The sequence below is a fragment of the Nerophis lumbriciformis genome, linkage group LG12 (assembly GCF_033978685.3).
Source record: "Nerophis lumbriciformis linkage group LG12, RoL_Nlum_v2.1, whole genome shotgun sequence".
NCBI classification, from domain to species: Eukaryota; Metazoa; Chordata; class Actinopteri; order Syngnathiformes; family Syngnathidae; genus Nerophis; species Nerophis lumbriciformis.
Genome location: NC_084559.2, coordinates 8,825,023 through 8,844,126, shown reverse-complemented (window position 1 = coordinate 8,844,126; position 19,104 = coordinate 8,825,023). Strand labels below are relative to the sequence as shown.

General features: G+C 41.9%; 1 protein-coding gene across 2 annotated transcripts in view; it reads left to right on the top strand.

Annotated features, from left to right (window-relative positions):
- hps4 (HPS4 biogenesis of lysosomal organelles complex 3 subunit 2) overlaps window positions 1-19,104 on the top strand; it is a 58,383-nt gene that overhangs the window by 10,842 nt on the left and 28,437 nt on the right. For both annotated transcript variants that reach the window (XM_061985870.2, XM_061985869.2), the window contains exons 3-7: window positions 2,288-2,431; window positions 2,512-2,619; window positions 12,422-12,538; window positions 15,904-15,998; window positions 17,914-17,983. In XM_061985870.2, the coding sequence (XP_061841854.2) occupies window positions 2,288-2,431; window positions 2,512-2,619; window positions 12,422-12,538; window positions 15,904-15,998; window positions 17,914-17,983 (534 nt within the window). The remainder of the gene's footprint in view (window positions 1-2,287; window positions 2,432-2,511; window positions 2,620-12,421; window positions 12,539-15,903; window positions 15,999-17,913; window positions 17,984-19,104) is intronic.

The window sequence follows — 19,104 nt, the reverse complement described above, 5'->3', positions numbered from 1 at the left end:
GCTGGTGTCAGATCTGGCACCCCTCTACCAGGGTGACCGGCTCCTGTGGATGTCTAGCAGGTACACTTACTGGATTGTTAAATTAACATGAGTGAAGGAATGAATTGTTAAATTAGTAGACAAAGTGGGAGTGCAGACCATGGGGAAAACAACAGATATTTATGAGGGGTGTATCTTCTAGGACAGGGGTGCTCATTACGTCGATCGCGAGCTACCGGTCGATCTCGGAGGGTGTGTCAGTCGATCACCAGCCAGGCATTAAAAAAATCGTCCTAAAAATGAGCGATCATAAATCTTCACTATGACGTCACTTTCGTCACTTGATTGACATTCACGGCACCCGAGGGTCTTCTGAGATGACGCTGGCTGCTGCCAGCTCATTAAAATTACCGACTGGAAGGCGAGAAACACTTTATTTCAACAGACTCTGGTGCCGTACCTGTTGTCAAAACTCCAAAGACCGACTGCACAGTTGCACAGTTGCGCTAACAAAATAAGAGTCTCAGGAAGCTAGCGTGCACAAGCTAGCAAGCTACGGAGTTTGCCGACAATGTATTTCTTGTAAAGTGTATACAAAGGAGTACGGAAGCTGGATAAATAAGATGCCAAAAACCAACCACTTTCATGTGGTATTGGACAGAAAGGAGGACTTTTTTCTCCTCCATTCGAAAATGCGGACGTTTTTAGCACCACTGTCTGATTCCTATCAATGCAAGTCATCAGAATCAGGTAATACACCAACTTATATTCTTGTCTTCATGAAAGAAAGGAATCTATATGTGTTAAACATGCCTGTATTATCTTTAAACACCTTTAACTTATTAACAATATTAACTATATGTGTTAAACATGCTTGTATTATCTTTAAACACCTTAACTTGTTAACAATATTAACTATATGTGTTAAACATGCTTGCATTATCTTTAAACACCTTTAACTTATTAACAATATTAACTATATGTGTTAAACATGCTTGTATTATCTTTAAACACCTTAACTTGTTAACAATATTAACTATATGTGTTAAACATGCTTGCATTATCTTTAAACACCTTTAACTTATTAACAATATTAACTATATGTGTTAAACATTCATGTATATTCATTAAACACCTTAACTTGTTAACAATATTAACTATATGTGTTAAACATGCTTGCATTATCTTTAAACACCTTTAACTTATTAACAATATTAACTATATGTGTTAAACATTCTTGTATTATCATTAAACACCTTTAACTTTTTAACAATATTAACTATATGTGTTAAACATGCTTGTATTATCTTTAAACACCTTAACTTGTTAACAATATTAACTATATGTGTTAAACATGCTTGCATTATCTTTAAACACCTTTAACTTATTAACAATATTAACTATATGTGTTAAACATGCTTGTATTATCTTTAAACACCTTAACTTGTTAACAATATTAACTATATGTGTTAAACATGCTTGCATTATCTTTAACCACCTTTAACTTGTTAACAATATTAACTATATGTATTAAACATGCCTGTATTATCTTTAAACACCTTAACTTGTTAACAATATTAACTATATGTGTTAAACATGCTTGCATTATCTTTAAACACCTTTAACTTATTAACAATATTAACTATATGTGTTAAACATGCTTGTATTATCATTAAACACCTTTAACTTGTTAACAATATTAACTATATGTGTTAAACATGCTTGTATTATCTTTAAACACCTTTAACTTGTTAACAATATTAACTATATGTGTTAAACATGCTTGTATTATCTTTAAACACCTTTAACTTGTTAACAATATTAACTATATGTGTTAAACATGCTTGTATTATTTTTAACCACCTTTAACTTGTTAACAATATTAACTATATGTATTAAACATACTTGTATTATCATTAAACACCTTTAATTTATTAACAATATTAACTATATGTGTTAAACATGCTTGCATTATCATTAAACACCTTTAACTTGTTAACAAAAACATATATTTCATAAATAAGTAAATATAAATGATATATATGAATGAGGTAGATCCCCACGACTTGATCAATTGAAAAGTAGCTCGCCTGCAGAAAAAGTGTGAGCACCCCTGGTCTAGGATCTAGGAAAGAACCATCATTACATGTTATGTAGACCAAAATGAAGTGTTTTAAAAATTGAAAAATAAAAAATCATAATAGGAAGCCTCTAACTTCCTGTATATGAAGATGATGATGTATATGAAGATGATGATGTATATGAAGATGATGATGTATATGAAGATGATGATGTATGTCTGTGGCAGACGGCGGTGGACAAGCAGGAGCTCCTGTGCGGGCAGCTCGCTGGCGTGTGCCGCTGCATTTCCGAGCTTTCTTTTTCTCCCACACGCCTGGTGAGGCTGCGTCGCAATAAGTTTGCCATCCACATGCAAGATGATTTCTTTTGGGTAAGTGAGCTGCTCTGGCTGTATTTATTGTTTTTTTTGTCCCAAGTCTTAGGCTTTGACAGGTAACGTTGCTCTTGCAGGCTCTGGGCTGCTCCATGGACATTCCCACTGTCAGCATCTGCCGGCTGCTGCATAAACTCATCAACCTCTTTTGCTTCTACAACGGCTGCGTACGCCAGAGCTACCAGGTACTGTCTTTAGTGGGCTTTTTGTTTGGGCCCATAAGCTCTTCATTTGAAGGATTAATGCAGACAAACCATCGGTCTAATGCACAATAAAGCAAAACTGTGGCCTTGACGCTGTCATGTCTGTGTAATCATGTTTTGTTTTAAGTCATGTTTTGTTTAGTTTCTGGCTTTTCACTCCCTTGTCTTGTTTGCATGATTACCCATTAGTTTCACCTGTTCCACGTTTGGACTCATTGTGCACTCTTGTTTGTCACCATAGCAACCATTAGTTTTCACCTGTCACGTCACGCACCTGTTTCACGTTTTTGAGTCACGCACCTGCTTTCACTAATCATGTCCATAGTATTTAAGTTCATTCATTTTCTGTTGTTCGTCCTGACGACATCCCCGCATTTATGCTCCTGCACACTCTCCACACCCTGATGACCCTTGCTACTCTTTTTTTCATGCCGGTTCCATGCCAAGTAAGTTTTTGTTTATTAAGCCACAGTTAGTGTTTTGTTTAATTGTTCATAGTTTCTGCCAAGGTGCAAGTTTTGTGTTTATAGTCTAGTTTTGTACCTCCGCCCCTGTGCGCGCGCTTTTCGTTTATTCCTTTTTTGATAGTTTAAATAAATCATGTACCCACCTTCAAGCCTTGACCAGTCCAGTTCATTTGCACCACGGGAGAACAAACCAAGCCACAGTCCTAGTCTTGACAGACGCATTTGCAGAAGAGCAACACCTGCTTTTGTTACAAGCCTCGCACTGAGTAGCCTGGTCCCAGTGTTCCTAATGATGTGTCCTGTTTTATAGGAATAAAAAGAAGATTGCGTTCTCATCGCAGGCTGTGACCTGACATTGCTTCGTTTTGATATCGCTGCTTTCTATATTGTCACTGTCATCATAAATCAATTACAATTACACATATTGTTACCTAGCTGTGGGGCTGTCTTGGTTGACAAGACTCTGCAGCATCGCGTGGACATCGGGGGCAGTACCTCTGGATTGGCAGACCGGGGTGGTGGTTCCTCTCTTTAAGAAGGGGAACCGGAGGGTGTGTTCTAACTATCGTGGGATCACACTCCTCAGCCTTCCCGGTAAGGTCTATTCAGGTGTACTGGAGAGGAGGCTACGCCGGATAGTCGAACCTCGGATTCAGGAGGAACAGTGTGGTTTTCGTCCTGGTCGTGGAACTGTGGACCAGCTCTATACTCTGGGCAGGGTCCTTGAGGGTGCATGGGAGTTTGCCCAACCAGTCTACATGTGTTTTGTGGACTTGGAGAAGGCATTCGACCGTGTCCCTCGGGAAGTCCTGTGGGGAGTGCTCAGAGAGTATGGGGTATCGGACTGTCTGATTGTGGCGGTTCGCTCCCTGTATGATCAGTGTCAGAGCTTGGTCCGCATTGCCGGCAGTAAGTCGGACACGTTTTCAGTGAGGGTTGGACTCCGCCAAGGCTGCCCTTTGTCACCCATTCTGTTCATAACTTTTATGGACAGAATTTTTAGGCGCAGTCAAGGCGTTGAGGGGATCTGGTTTGGTGGCTACAGGATTAGGTCTCTGCTTTTTGCAGATGATGTGGTCCTGATGGCTTCATCTGGCCAGGATCTCCAGCTCTCACTGGATCGGTTCGCAGCCGAGTGTGAAGCGACTGGGATGAGTATCAGCACCTCCAAGTCCGAGTCCATGGTTCTCGCCCGGAAAAGGCTGGAATGCCATCTTCGGGTTGGGGAGGAGACCCTGCCCCAAGTGGAGGAGTTCAAGTACCTCGGAGTCTTGTTCACGAGTGAGGGAAGAGTGGATCGTGAGATCGACAGGCGGATCGGTGCGGCGTCTTCAGTAATGCGGACGCTGTATCGATCCGTTGTGGTGAAGAAAGAGCTGAGCCGGAAGGCAAAGCTCTCAATTTACCGGTCGATCTACGTTCCCATCCTCACCTATGGTCATGAGCTTTGGGTTATGACTGAAAGGACAAAATCACGGGTACAAGCGGCCAAAATGAGTTTCCTCCGCCGGGTGGCAGGGCTCTCCCTTAGAGATAGGGTGAGAAGCTCTGTCATCCGGGGGGAGCTCAAAGTAAAGCCGCTGCTCCTCCACATCGAGAGGAGCCAGATGAGGTGGTTCGGGCATCTGGTCAGGATGCCACCCGATCGCCTCCCTCGGGAGGTGTTTAGGGCACGTCCGACCGGTAGGAGGCCACGGGGAAGACCCAGGACACGTTGGGAAGACTATGTCTCCCGGCTGGCCTGGGAACGCCTCGGGATCCCCCGGGAGGAGCTGGACGAAGTGGCTGGGGAGAGGGAAGTCTGGGCTTCCCTGCTTAGGCTGCTGCCCCCGCGACCCGACCTCGGATAAGCGGAAGAAGATGGATGGATGGATGGCATATTGTTACCTGGCTAGACCTATAAAACTTCTTAACAATCACAGATAGGGGTGTAACGGTACACAAAAATTTCAGTTCGGTACGTACCTCGGTTTAGAGGTCACGGTTCGGTTAATTTTCGGCACAGTAAGAAAACAACAAAATATACATTTTTTGGTTATTTATATACCAAATTTGTATCCTTTTAACATTGGGAACACTATAATAATTCTGCCCACGTTAATCAACATTAAACTGCCTCAAGTTGTTGCTCAGATTAAATAAAATGACAAAACTTTTTGTCATGACTTGGTCTTGGGTGTTTGCTTTTCCGGGATGCAACGGAAAGTTGGCACAGGCGAGACGGGAATGAAGGTACATGATTTATTTATTATATCAAAAAAAGTGCAAACGAAAAGCGCGCACAGAGGCGGAGAATAAACTATGAAACCAAAAGACTATAGCAAAAAAGTACAAACGAAAAACACGCACAATGGCGGAGAACAAACTATGAAACCAAAAAGACTATAAACATGGAACAAAAACTTACTTGGCTTGGACAAAAATAGTTGCATGAAGAATGGACATGGAAAGAAGTGTCAGGCATGGACAGAGCATAAATGTGGTGAGGTCGTCAGAAAGACAAACTGAAAAACACTGAACTTAAATACTACAGACATGATTAATGAAAACAGGTGCGTGACTCAAGACGTGAAACAGGTGCGTGACGTGACAGGTGAAAACTAATGGGTTGCTATGGTGACAATCAAGAGTGCACAATCAGTCCAAACGTGGAACAGGTGAAACTAATGGGGTAATCATGGAAACAAGACAAGGGAGTGAAAAGACAGAAACTAAAGAGTCCTATAACTAAACAAAACATGACTTAAAACAAAACATGATTACACAGACATGACACTTTTCTTCTACATAGAAAAAGTGCAACATTAAACAGTTTCAAGTCAACTCATCATGCTTAATTTATTACAGCATTTGGGAAGTTGATTTTTATTATGTAAATGTTATATTTTTATCAACATGTGATAGCAGGGACCCTGCCATTCAAAACTAGGCTGCTGCATTACTAATGATTAAAGGCCTACTGAAAGCCACTACTAGCGACCACGCAGTCTGATAGTTTATATATCAATGATGAAATCTTAACATTGCAACACATGCCAATACGGCCGGGTTAGCTTACTAAAGTGCAATTTTAAATTTCGCGTGAAATATCCTGCTGAAAACGTCTCGGTATGATGACGTCTGCGCGTGACGTCACGGATTGTAGAAGACATTTTGGGACAGCATGGTGGCCAGCTATTAAGTCGTCTGTTTTCATCGCAAAATTCCACAGTATGTGTTGATGAATCTTTTGCAATTTGTTCAATGAACAATGGAGACAGCAAAGAAGAAAGCTGTGGGTGGGAAGCGGTGTATTGCGGCAGGTGTTGTGCCGGATAACGCACCCCCGCCGTAGAATGCACCCCCTGACTGTTGTGCCGGATAACACAGCCGGTGTTTAATTGTTTACATTCCCGGAAGATGACAGTCAAGCTTTACCATTGGCCTGTGGAGAACTGGGACAACAGAGACTCTGATTGGGGCAATGATGGAGGCAGAGTCCCTGAGGAATCTGGAGGGGATATTGTCAAGGCCGGTGGCCTTGTTTGGGTGGAGCGCGCTCAATTTTTTAAGCACCTCATCAGCTGTGACCATTTCTAATTTGAAATCATTGTTGGATACTCCTAGCTTTCTGTAGAAGGCTTTAATGTGTTCTACACCAAAGCGACCAGAGTGGTGGGACAGCTTGTTGACAAGAGTTGCGGCTATGCTGGTGAAAAAAGCGTTAAGTCTGCTTGCTACCTCCATTTTGTCTGTAATGAGTGAGTCACCCTCCTTGATGCTGATGTTGGTGAGTCTGGTTTTAAGTTTTTGGCTGCAACCGGGAAGCTGGTTGTTGAGAATTTTCCAGAGCTCACGTGGCTTATATGTGTTTTCCTCTATTTTGTCGTTAATGTAATTTTCTTTAAGGATTTAGTCAGGTTAGTTGACTTATTTCTTAATTTATTGCATTGCTTTTTGAGAGTTGAAAGGAGTGATTTAAGGTTGTTATTATTGGGTTGTTTATATACTTCGGTTTTACACTTTTGGTATTCGGAGTATTTTCTGTCTCTGTCTTTTATGGCAGCTAGTAGGTCCGGATTCATCCATGGTTCCGAACGGGCTTTGATTCTGACTGTTTTCACGGGAGCCATGTCATTTAGTATTCTTTAGGAACGCTGTCTTGAAGTGATCCCAAGCAACATCGACCAGGTTGCTCGCGAGCACAGGGGACCAGTCTCACTCATCTAATTTTAAATTGGAATTAAGTAAGTAACAAAGACTTAATTTAGAGTTATTTGGACACTAGGGGAACATATTCTAAGTAACAAAGACTTTATTTAGAGTTATTTGGACACTAGGGGAACATATTCTAAGTAACAAAGACTTAATTTAGAGTTATTTGGACACTAGGGGAACATATTCTAAGTAACAAAGGCTTAATTTAGAGTTATTTGGACACTAGGGGAACATATTCTAAGTAACAAAGACTTTATTTAGAGTTATTTGGACACTAGGGGAACATAATCTAAGAAATAAAGACTTAATTTAGAGTTATTTGGACACTAGGGGAACATATTCTAAGTAACAAAGACTTTATTTAGAATTATTTGGACACTAGGGGAACATATTCTAAGTAACAAAGACTTTAGAGTTATTTGGACACTAGGGGAACATATTCTAAGTAAAAAAGACTTTATTTAGAGTTATTTGGACACTAGGGGAACATATTCTAAGTAACAAAGACTTTATTTAGAGTTATTTGGACACTAGGGGAACATATTCTAAGTAAAAAAGACTTTATTTAGAGTTATTTGGACACTAGGGGAACATATTCTAAGTAACAAAGACTTTATTTAGAGTTATTTGGACACTAGGGGAACATATTCTAAGTAACAAAGACTTAATTTAGAGTTATTTGGACACTAGGGGAACATATTCTAAGTAACAAAGACTTTATTTAGAGTTATTTGGACACTAGGGGAACATATTCTAAGTAACAAAGACTTTATTTAGAGTTATTTGGACACTAGGGGAACATATTCTAAGTAACAAAGACTTTATTTAGAGTTATTTGGACACTAGGGGAACATATTCTAAGTAACAAAGACTTTATTTAGAGTTATTTGGACACTAGGGGAACATATTCTAAGTAACAAAGACTTAATTTAGAGTTATTTGGACACTAGGGGAACATATTCTAAGTAACAAAGACTTAATTTAGAGTTATTTGGACACTAGGGGAACATATTCTAAGTAACAAAGACTTAATTTAGAGTTATTTGGACACTAGGGGAACATATTCTAAGTAACAAAGACTTAATTTAGAGTAATTCGAACACTAGGGGAACATATTCTAAGTAAAAAAGACTTTATTTAGAGTTATTTGGACACTAGGGGAACATATTCTAAGTAACAAAGACTTTATTTAGAGTTATTTGGACACTAGGGGAACATATTCTAAGTAACAAAGACTTAATTTAGAGTTATTTGGACACTAGGGGAACATATTTTAAGTAACAAAGACTTTATTTAGAGTTATTTGGACACTAGGGGAACATATTCTAAGTAACAAAGACTTTATTTAGAGTTATTTGGACACTAGGGGAACATAATCTAAGAAATAAAGACTTAATTTAGAGTTATTTGGACACTAGGGGAACATATTCTAAGTAACAAAGACTTTATTTAGAATTATTTGGACACTAGGGGAACATATTCTAAGTAACAAAGACTTTAGAGTTATTTGGACACTAGGGGAACATATTCTAAGTAAAAAAGACTTTATTTAGAGTTATTTGGACACTAGGGGAACATATTCTAAGTAACAAAGACTTTATTTAGAGTTATTTGGACACTAGGGGAACATATTCTAAGTAAAAAAGACTTTATTTAGAGTTATTTGGACACTAGGGGAACATATTCTAAGTAACAAAGACTTTATTTAGAGTTATTTGGACACTAGGGGAACATATTCTAAGTAACAAAGACTTAATTTAGAGTTATTTGGACACTAGGGGAACATATTCTAAGTAACAAAGACTTTATTTAGAGTTATTTGGACACTAGGGGAACATATTCTAAGTAACAAAGACTTAATTTAGAGTTATTTGGACACTAGGGGAACATATTCTAAGTAACAAAGACTTTATTTAGAGTTATTTGGACACTAAGGGAACATAATCTAAGAAATAAAGACTTAATTTAGAGTTATTTGGTTAGGGTTAGGGTCAAGGTTAGAGGGTTAGGGTTATAATAAGGCCATGCCAAATAAGGCATTAATAAGTACTTAATAATGACTAGTTAAGAGCCAATATGTTACTAATTTGCATGTTAATAAGCAACTAATTAATGGTGAATATGTTCCCCATACTAAAGTGTTACCATGTTTTATTACTGGTGCACAAAATGAAGCGTGCATGAACATCACCTTGTTCAAACAACAAAACCAACATAAACTCACAACAAATTACACACCTGCAAATCAGTCTGACTTCTGCTGTTGTCGTATCTGTAATACGCCGATAGGGAGAAGTTTGTATTAACACAATGAGTCGGGTGTGTTTTGACCTCTGCTGAACCCCTGAGGCCGTCTCACCGAACCCCTAGGGTTCCATCCAACCCAGGTTAAGAACCACTCCTCTATTTGCACATTCATTTTACAAGACAATTGTTACTACCAATCACACTTTCAATTCAGTCTCCAAAAGTCTGCAGTAGATCTGTTTTCTTTGGAAAAAGAGTATCTAGTAGGGGTGTAACAGTACGTGTATTTGTATTGAACCGTTTCGGTACAGGGTTTCAGTTCGGTTCGGAGGTGTACCGAACGAGTTTCCGCACGGACATATTAAGTAGCGTAACGCACGTTGTGTAAACAATGCACACCGAGTCACAACACACGGCATGCTAGCAGCTAACGGGCTAGGATAGACTGACCATACGTCCTCTTTTCACCGGACATGTCCTCTTTTGCGGAGCTGTCAGGGCGGAGTTTCTTAAATGCCTCAAATGTCCGGCATTTTGAGTTAGGGTTGCGTGTATTTTCAATGTACGTTCAGGGTTAAGAAGGGGTTAAAAACAAAACAAACAGCAGCATTGGTGAGGGAGGGGCAGAGACAGAGAGAGAGAGAGAGTTATGATAAACGCGCATGCGTCGCCAGGCTCTGCTTTTTATCCAGAGATTTATCACATTTAATTTTTTATTATCTGTAGCAGGGGTGTCAAAAGTGTGCCCCGGAGGCCATTTGCGGCCCACAGCTAATGTTTTAAAGGCCCACGGCACATTCTAAAAATACTATTCAAATAAACAAAAACATAACAAAAGTGATATAAAAAAGCTTAAAGGTTAAATGTAATTTAGAAAAAGTTGCAATGTTGACTAATAAAACAAAGCTGTTTTTTTTTCTTTCAAACTGTCATTGCTCAAAACATAATATTGAATCAAAATCAATGTTATTATGAATTATTGACCTATCCAAGGTTCACATTACTTCACATCAAATATTACACTAAGAAAAATATTTTTGGTGGAAGACTCTGCAGCATCGCGTGGACATCGGGGGCGGTACCACTGGATTGGCAGACCGGGGTGGTGGTTCCTCTCTTTAAGAAGGGGAACTGGAGGGTGTGTTCTAACTATCGTGGGATCACACTCCTCAGCCTTCCCGGTAAGGTCTATTCAGGTGTACTGGAGAGGAGGCTACGCCGGATAGTCGAACCTCGGATTCAGGAGGAACCGTGTGGTTTTCGTCCTGGTCGTGGAACTGTGGACCAGCTCTATACTCTCGGCAGGGTCCTTGAGGGTGCATGGGAGTTTGCCCAACCAGTCTACATGTGTTTTGTGGACTTGGAGAAGGCATTCGACCGTGTCCCTCGGGAAGTCCTGTGGGGAGTGCTCAGAGAGTATGGGGTATCGGACTGTCTGATTGTGGCAGTCCGCTCCCTGTATGATCAGTGCCAGAGCTTGGTCCGCATTGCCGGTAGTAAGTCGGACACGTTTCCAGTGAGGGTTGGACTCCGCCAAGGCTGCCCTTTGTCACCCATTCTGTTCATAACTTTTATGGACAGAATTTCTAGGCGCAGTCAAGGCGTTGAGGGGATCCGGTTTGGTGGCTGCAGGATTAGGTCTCTGCTTTTTGCAGATGATGTGGTCCTGATGGCTTCATCTGGCCAGGATCTTCAGCTCTCACTGGATCGGTTCGCAGCCGAGTGTGAAGCGACTGGGATGAGAATCAGCACCTCCAAGTCCGAGTCCATGGTTCTCGCCCGGAAAAGGGTGGAGTGCCATCTCCGGGTTGGGGAGGAGATCTTGCCCCAAGTGGAGGAGTTGAAGTACCTCGGAGTCTTGTTCACGAGTGAGGGAAGAGTGGATCGTGAGATCGACAGGCAGATCGGTGCGGCGTCTTCAGTAATGCGGACGCTGTATCGATCCGTTGTGGTGAAGAAGGAGCTGAGCCGGAAGGCAAAGCTCTCAATTTACCGGTTGATCTACGTTCCCATCCTCACCTATGGTCATGAGCTTTGGGTTATGACCGAAAGGACAAGATCACGGGTACAAGCGGCTGAAATGAGTTTCCTCCGCCGGGTGGCGGGTCTCTCCCTTAGAGATAGGGTGAGAAGCTCTGTCATCCGGGAGGAGCTCAAAGTAAAGCCGCTGCTCCTCCACATCGAGAGGAGCCAGATGAGGTGGTTCGGGCATCTGGTCAGGATGCCACCCGAACGCCTCCCTAGGGAGGTGTTTAGGGCACGTCCGACCGGTAGGAGGCCGCGGGGAAGACCCAGGACACGTTGGGAAGACTATGTCTCCCGGCTGGCCTGGGAACGCCTCGGGGTCCCACAGGAAGAGCTGGACGAAGTGGCTGGGGAAAGGGAAGTCTGGGCTTCTCTGCTTAGGCTGCTGCCCCCGCGACCCGACCTCGGATAAGCGGAAGAAGATGGATGGATGGATGGATGGATGGATGGAAGATTTTGCAAATTTGGTAAATAAATAACCCCAAAATGTATATTTTGTTGTTTTCTTACTGTACCAAAATGAACCGAACTGTGACCTCTAAACCGAGGTACGTACCGAACCGAAATTTTTGTGTACCGTTACACCCCTAGTATATAGAGGGACAAAGTCGCTAGATTAGCAACACTAAACCCTCTTGCAAAGTCGTCTTATGCTCTGGCTGACCAGGTGTGTTACAATGTGTAAGCCAAATCTGTTTGTGACGTCACAGATGCCAGTTTTTGTCACGTAAGAAAGAAATGTGAGGCTGCAAAGTGCAAATGCTGCATGACAAATCTAAACAATCTAATTGTGTGGTGTGCATTGCCACTGATATGAACGTATGTCAAATCTGTTTGTTGTTGTTTAGCTCCACAGCCATGAAACATTGGCTGCTCATTGGTCACAGTACCTGGCACACCTGCTAGCAGGACCTTCTGAGCTGCACCGTGTCTTCAGCTCCATGACCACCATCGACTCCACAAACGTACGTTCAAATCATTCAATTGAAAATGTGATGCATTTGCTACGTCATGCCTTCTGCGACCGCATGATTAGAAACAGGATGTTACTCTCGCAACGTCCTGTGTGTTGTGCAACTGAACCAGAAGACACACTAAAGCAGGGGTGCTCACACTTTTTCTGCAGGCGAGCTACTTTTCAATTGATCAAGTCGTGGGGATCTACCTCATTCATATATATCATTTATATTTACTTATTTATGAAATATATGTTTTTGTTAACAAGTTAAAGGTGTTTAATGATAATACAAGTATGTTTAATACATATAGTTAATATTGTTAACAAGTTAAAGGTGTTTAAAGATAATACAAGCATGTTTAACACATATAGTTAATATTGGTAATAAGTTAAAGGTGTTTAAAGATAATACAAGCATGTTTAACACATATAGTTAATATTGTTAATAAGTTAAAAGTGTTTAAAGATAATACAAGCATGTTTAACACATATAGTTAATATTGTTAACAAGTTAAAGGTGTTTAATGAAAATGCAAGTATATTTAATACATATAGTTAATATTGTTAACAAGTTAAAGGTGTTTAAAGATAATACAAGCATGTTTAACACTTATAGTTAATATTGGTAATAAGTTAAAGGTGTTTAAAGATAATACAAGCATGTTTAACACATATAGTTAATATTGTTAATAAGTTAAAAGTGTTTAAAGATAATACAAGCATGTTTAACACATATAGTTAATATTGTTAACAAGTTAAAGGTGTTTAATGATAATACAAGCGTGTTTAACACATATAGTTAATATTGTTAACAAGTTAAAGGTGTTTAAAGATAATACAAGCATGTTTAATACATATAGTTAATATTGTTAACAAGTTAAAGGTGTTTAAAGATAATACAAGCATGTTTAACACTTATAGTTAATATTGGTAATAAGTTAAAGGTGTTTAAAGATAATACAAGCATGTTTAACACATATAGTTAATATTGTTAATAAGTTAAAAGTGTTTAAAGATAATACAAGCATGTTTAACACATATAGTTAATATTGTTAATAAGTTAAGTGTTTAAAGATAATACAAGCATGTTTAACACATATAGTTAATATTGTTAACAAGTTAAAGGTGTTTAATGATAATACAAGCGTGTTTAACACATATAGTTAATATTGTTAAGTTAAAGGTGTTTAAAGATAATACAAGCATGTTTAACACTTATAGTTAATAGTGGTAATAAGTTAAAGGTGTTTAAAGATAATACAAGCATGTTTAACACATATAGTTAATATTGTTAATAAGTTAAAAGTGTTTAGAGATAATACAAGCATGTTTAACACATATAGTTAATATTGTTAATAAGTTAAAAGTGTTTAAAGATAATACAAGCATGTTTAACACTTATAGTTAATATTGGTAATAAGTTAAAGGTGTTTAAAGATAATACAAGCATGTTTAACACATATACCGTATTTTCCGCACCATAAGGCGCCCTGGGTTAAAAGCCGCGCCTTCAATGAACGGCATATTTCAAAACTTTGTCCACCTATAAGCCGCCCCGTGTTATAAGCCGCATCTAACTGCGCTAAAGGAATGTCAAAAAAACAGTCAGATAGGTCAGTCAAACTTTAATAATATATTAAAAACCAGCGTTCTAACAACTCTGTTCACTCCCAAAATGTACGCAAATGTGCAATCACAAACATACGTATATCAACATGGACAGAGCTGCGTGAAAAAAGCCACCCGGCCTCTTCGCGTAAACTTAAACTTACCTTAACCACTCGCTCATCTTTTCTTCATCCATCCCTTCGAGTTAGCTTTTATGATGACGCCGGCTGGAAAGGTCTCTTTTGGCAAGGTCTTCCTTTTGAATATCACCATGGGTGGAAGTTTCTGGCCATTAGCATGGCAAGCTAGAACCACAGTGAAGGATGACTTCTCATTCCCTGTGGTGCGAATATTCACCGTACGTGCTCCCGTTGTATCCACAGTGCGGTTCACAGGAATATCAGTTGCTGTGAAATAGTAATCCGTGTGCGGATGGAGAGATTGCGTCTTTTCATGAACCGGATCCTTGTCGCTTAGTAGGAGCCATTTTGTGGTCTTTACAGATGTAAACACACAAAGGAAATGAAACGTAATATCCGCGCGTTTTTTCTTCTTCTTCCGGGGGCGGGTGGTTGCTTACAGTAGAAGAAGAAGCGCTTCCTGTTCTATGGGGGCGGGTGCTTACCTTGGCGGTTGCTTGCGTAGAAGAAGAAGCGCTTCCTGTTCTACCGGGAAAAAAGATGGCGGCTGTTTACCTAAGTTGCGAGATCGAAACTTTATGAAAATGAATCTTAATATTAATCCATATATAAAGCGCACCGGGTTAAAAGCCGCACTGTCAGCTTTTGAGTAAATTTGTGGTTTTTAGGTGCGGCTAATGGTGCGGAAAATACGGTAGTTAATATTGTTAATAAGTTAAAAGGGTTTAAAGATAATACAAGCATGTTTAACACATATAGTTAATATTGTTAATAAGTTAAAAGTGTTTAAAGATAATACAAGCATGTTTAACACATATAAATTCCTTTCTTTCATGAAGACAAGAATATAAGTTGGTGTATTATCTGATTCTGATGACTTGCATTGATAGGAATCAGACAGTGGTGCTGATAATGTCCGCATTTTCGAATGGAGGAGAAAAAAAGTCCTCCTTTCTGTCCAATACCACATGAAAGTGGTTGGTTTTTGGCATCTTATTTATCCAGCTTCCGTACTCCTTTGTATACACTTTACAAAAAATACATTGTCGGCAAACTCCGTAGCTTGCTAGCTTGTGCACGCCAGCTTTCTGAGACTCTTATTTTGGTAGCACAGGCAGGATGAAGCAGCGCTTTTATTGTGCAACTGTGCAGTCGGTCTTTGGAGTTTTGACGACAGGTACGGCGCCAGAGTCTGTTGAAATAAAGTGTTTCTCGCCTTCCAGTCGGTAATTTTAATGAGCTGGCAGCAGCCAGCGTCATCTCAGAAGACCCTCGGGTGCCGTGAATGTCAATCAAGTGACGAAAGTGACGTCATAGTGAAGATTTATGATCGCTCATTTTTAGGACTATTTTTTTAATGTCTGGCTGGTGATCGACTGACACACCCTCCGAGATCGACCGGTAGCTCGCGATCGACGTAATGAGCACCCCTGCACTAAAGTGTCACACGGATGTTGTGTTTGTATGTGCTCTGTTCTTTTATTAAAGCGCAGGATATTAGTTGCCACAAAGCCACATGATCTCATTTCATTACAGTACGCACATCTTGACATTATTATGCTGTTTCGTTGTCACCTGAATGAATGTTATTTCGTGTGGTAATAAGCAGTGTTTGCGCCCACAGGTTGACCCACTTCTTCTGCTGAAGGCTGCCCTTATTCTTCAGGCCTGCCAGCGCTGCCCCCTAGTGTTGGCAGGCTGTATTCTGTTCAGAGGAAGGTAGGCTGAGAGGCTCACTGTCGTACTTGCCAACCCTCCCGGATTTTCCGGGAGACTCCCGAAATTCAGCGCATCTCCCGGAAACCTCCCGGGACAAATTTTCTCCCGAAAATCTCCCGAAATTCAGGCGGAGCTGGAGGCCACGCCCCCTGCAGCTCCAATGCGGACCTGAGTCCGCTTTCCCACAATATAAAGAACGTCTACAGTAAAGCAGTCCGTCTGCCGTAAACAGCAATGTTGTGACACTCTTAAACAGGACAATACTGCCATCTAGTGCATTTGATGAAAGCACTTTTGTGCGTGCCACACAGCAATGCATCATCAGAGAGGGTGTTCAGCATGGTTCGAAAGATAGTGACAGCGAATAGAACAAGGATGGACAATTCAACCCTTAACTCAACAATGAGAAGATGAGTGTATTATGTGTGTGTATATGTGTAAATAAATGAACACTGAAATTCAAGTATTTCTTATATATATATATATATATATATATATATATATATATATATATACATCCCTCCATCCATCCATTTTCTACCGCTTATTCCCTTCGGGGTCGCGGGGATATATATATATTAGAGATGCGCGGATAGGCAATTATTTCATCCGCAACCGCATCAGAAAGTCGTCAACCATCCGCAATCCACCCGATCTAACATTTGATCAGAACCGCATCCGCCCGCACCCGCCTGTTGTTACATATCTAATATAGACGATGCAAGGCATTAGTGAGGTTATAAAGCTTTTGCCTGTTAAAGAAAGGAGACTGATCCAATGCAGCACAGACATTCGCGTGCCACGCTGTCACGACCCAGACGCACACCAGTGCGCAATCATATGGGAGCCGCGCTGAGCGCACCTCCAAGCGTGTCTCGCTGCCGGCGACGGCCGGGTATATGGGCCCGACGCTCCAGCGCCATCCATTTTCAGGGCTAGTTGATTCGGCAGGTGGGTTGTTACACGCTCCTTAGCGGGTTCCGACTTCCATGGCCACCGTCCTAGCTGCTGTCTATATCAACCAGGGTGAGCCCCACCCCCTTCGTGAGCGCACTGCGCGCGGAGTGACCCCTGTTACGCGCCCCCGGCAACAGGGGTGGCGGGCAGGTAAGCTGCGCGGGCGGAGCGCGCGGAGTGACCCCTGTTACGAGCCCCCGGCCACGGGGGTGGCGGGCAGGTAAGCTGCTTACCTGCTGCGCGTGACGCCGGCCGCGGCAAAGGCGGACGAGGCGGGGTGTCGGTGCGGTGGGCGCGGTGGTGACCCTGGACGTGCGTCGGGCCCTTCTCGCGGATCGCCTCAGCTATGGCTCCCGGTGGGGCCCTCTCGGGGGAAGGGGCCTCGGTCCCGGACCCCGACGAGGCGTCCCTTCTCTGTGTCCATCTCTTTTTCTTTTTTTTCTTCTGTTGTGGCATATGCTGCAGGTGCCTGCTCGTTTTTCGTATGTGGGTAACAACATTTAACTATGTATATATATTTCCCAATTGGTTTAACTGCCACCCGCCTGAATCTATTTAAAATCTTTTTTTGTTTTTTTCAACCGCCCGACCCGACCCGACCCGACCCGCGGATAAAATCTAATTTTTTAAAATTTCATCCGCCCGATCCGCGGATAATCCGCGGACTCCGCGGTTGTGCCCGCAAACCGCGCATCTCTAATATAAATATATATATATATATATATATATATACATATATATATATATATATATATATATATATGAAATACTTGACTTGGTGAATTCTAGCTGTAAATATACTCCTCCCCTCTTAACCACGCCCCCGCCCCAACCACGCCCCCCGCACCCAGCCCCCACCTCCCGAAATTGGAGGTCTCAAGGTTGGCAAGTATGCTCACTGTCCACATCAGCCACTTGATTTTGTCTGCAACGTTGTTTTCTACCTGTCCTCCAACAGAGTGGTGAGCACGCAGATGTCTCCACATCTAACCATGAAGATTATGGTTCATGAGAGTGAAACATACAAGGTGAGAAACTGACATTTGACATGAAACGCCAATTTGATTGAAACTTTTATTAGTAGATTGCACAGTGACGGGGACGGCGTGGCGCGGGTTGGGAGAGTGGCCGTGCCAGCAACCTGAGGGTTCCTGGTTCAATCCCCAACTTCTACCAACCTCGTCACGTCTGTTGTGTCCTTGAGCAAGACACTTCACCCTTGCTCCTGATGGGTCCTGGTTAGGGCCTTGCATGGCAGCTCCCGCCATCAGTGTGTGAATGTGTGTGTGAATGGGTGAATGTGGAAATAGTGTCAAAGCGCTTTGAGTACCTTGAAGGTAGAAAAGCGCTATACAAGTATAACCCATTTACCATTTACAGTACAGTACATATTCCGTACAATTGACCACTAAATGGTAACACCCCAATACGTTTTTCAATTTGTTTAAGTGGCAAGGCCCCGGGGGGGTGGATGAGATCCGCCCGGAGTTCCTTAAGGCTCTGGATGCTGTGGGGCTGTCTTGGTTGACAAGACTCTGCAACATCGCGTGGACATCGGGGGCGGTACCTCTGGATTGGCAGACCGGGGTGGTGGTTCCTCTCTTTAAGAAGGGGAACCGGAGGGTGTGTTCTAACTATTGTGGGATCACACTCCTCAGCCTTCCCGGTAAGGTTTATTCAGGTGTACTGGAGAGGAGGCTACGCCGGATAGTCGAACCTCGGATTCAAGAGGAACAGTGTGGTTTTCGTCCTGTTCGTGGAACTGTGGACCAGCTCTATACTCTGGGCAGGGTCCTTGAGGGTACATGGGAGTTTGCCCAACCAGTCTACATGTGCTTTGTGGACTTGGAGAAGGCATTCGACCGTGTCCCTCGGGAAGTCCTGTGGGGAGTGCTCAGAGAGTATGGGGTATCGGACTGTCTGATTGTGGCAGTCCGCTCCCTGTATGATCAGTGCCAGAGCTTGGTCCGCATTGCCGGCAGTAAGTCGGACACGTTTCCAGTGAGGGTTGGACTCCGCCAAGGCTGCCCTTTGTCACCCATTCTGTTCATAACTTTTATGGACAGAATTTCTAGGCGCAGTCAAGGCGTTGAGGGGATCTGGTTTGGTGGCTGCAGGATTAGGTCTCTGCTTTTTGCAGATGATGTGG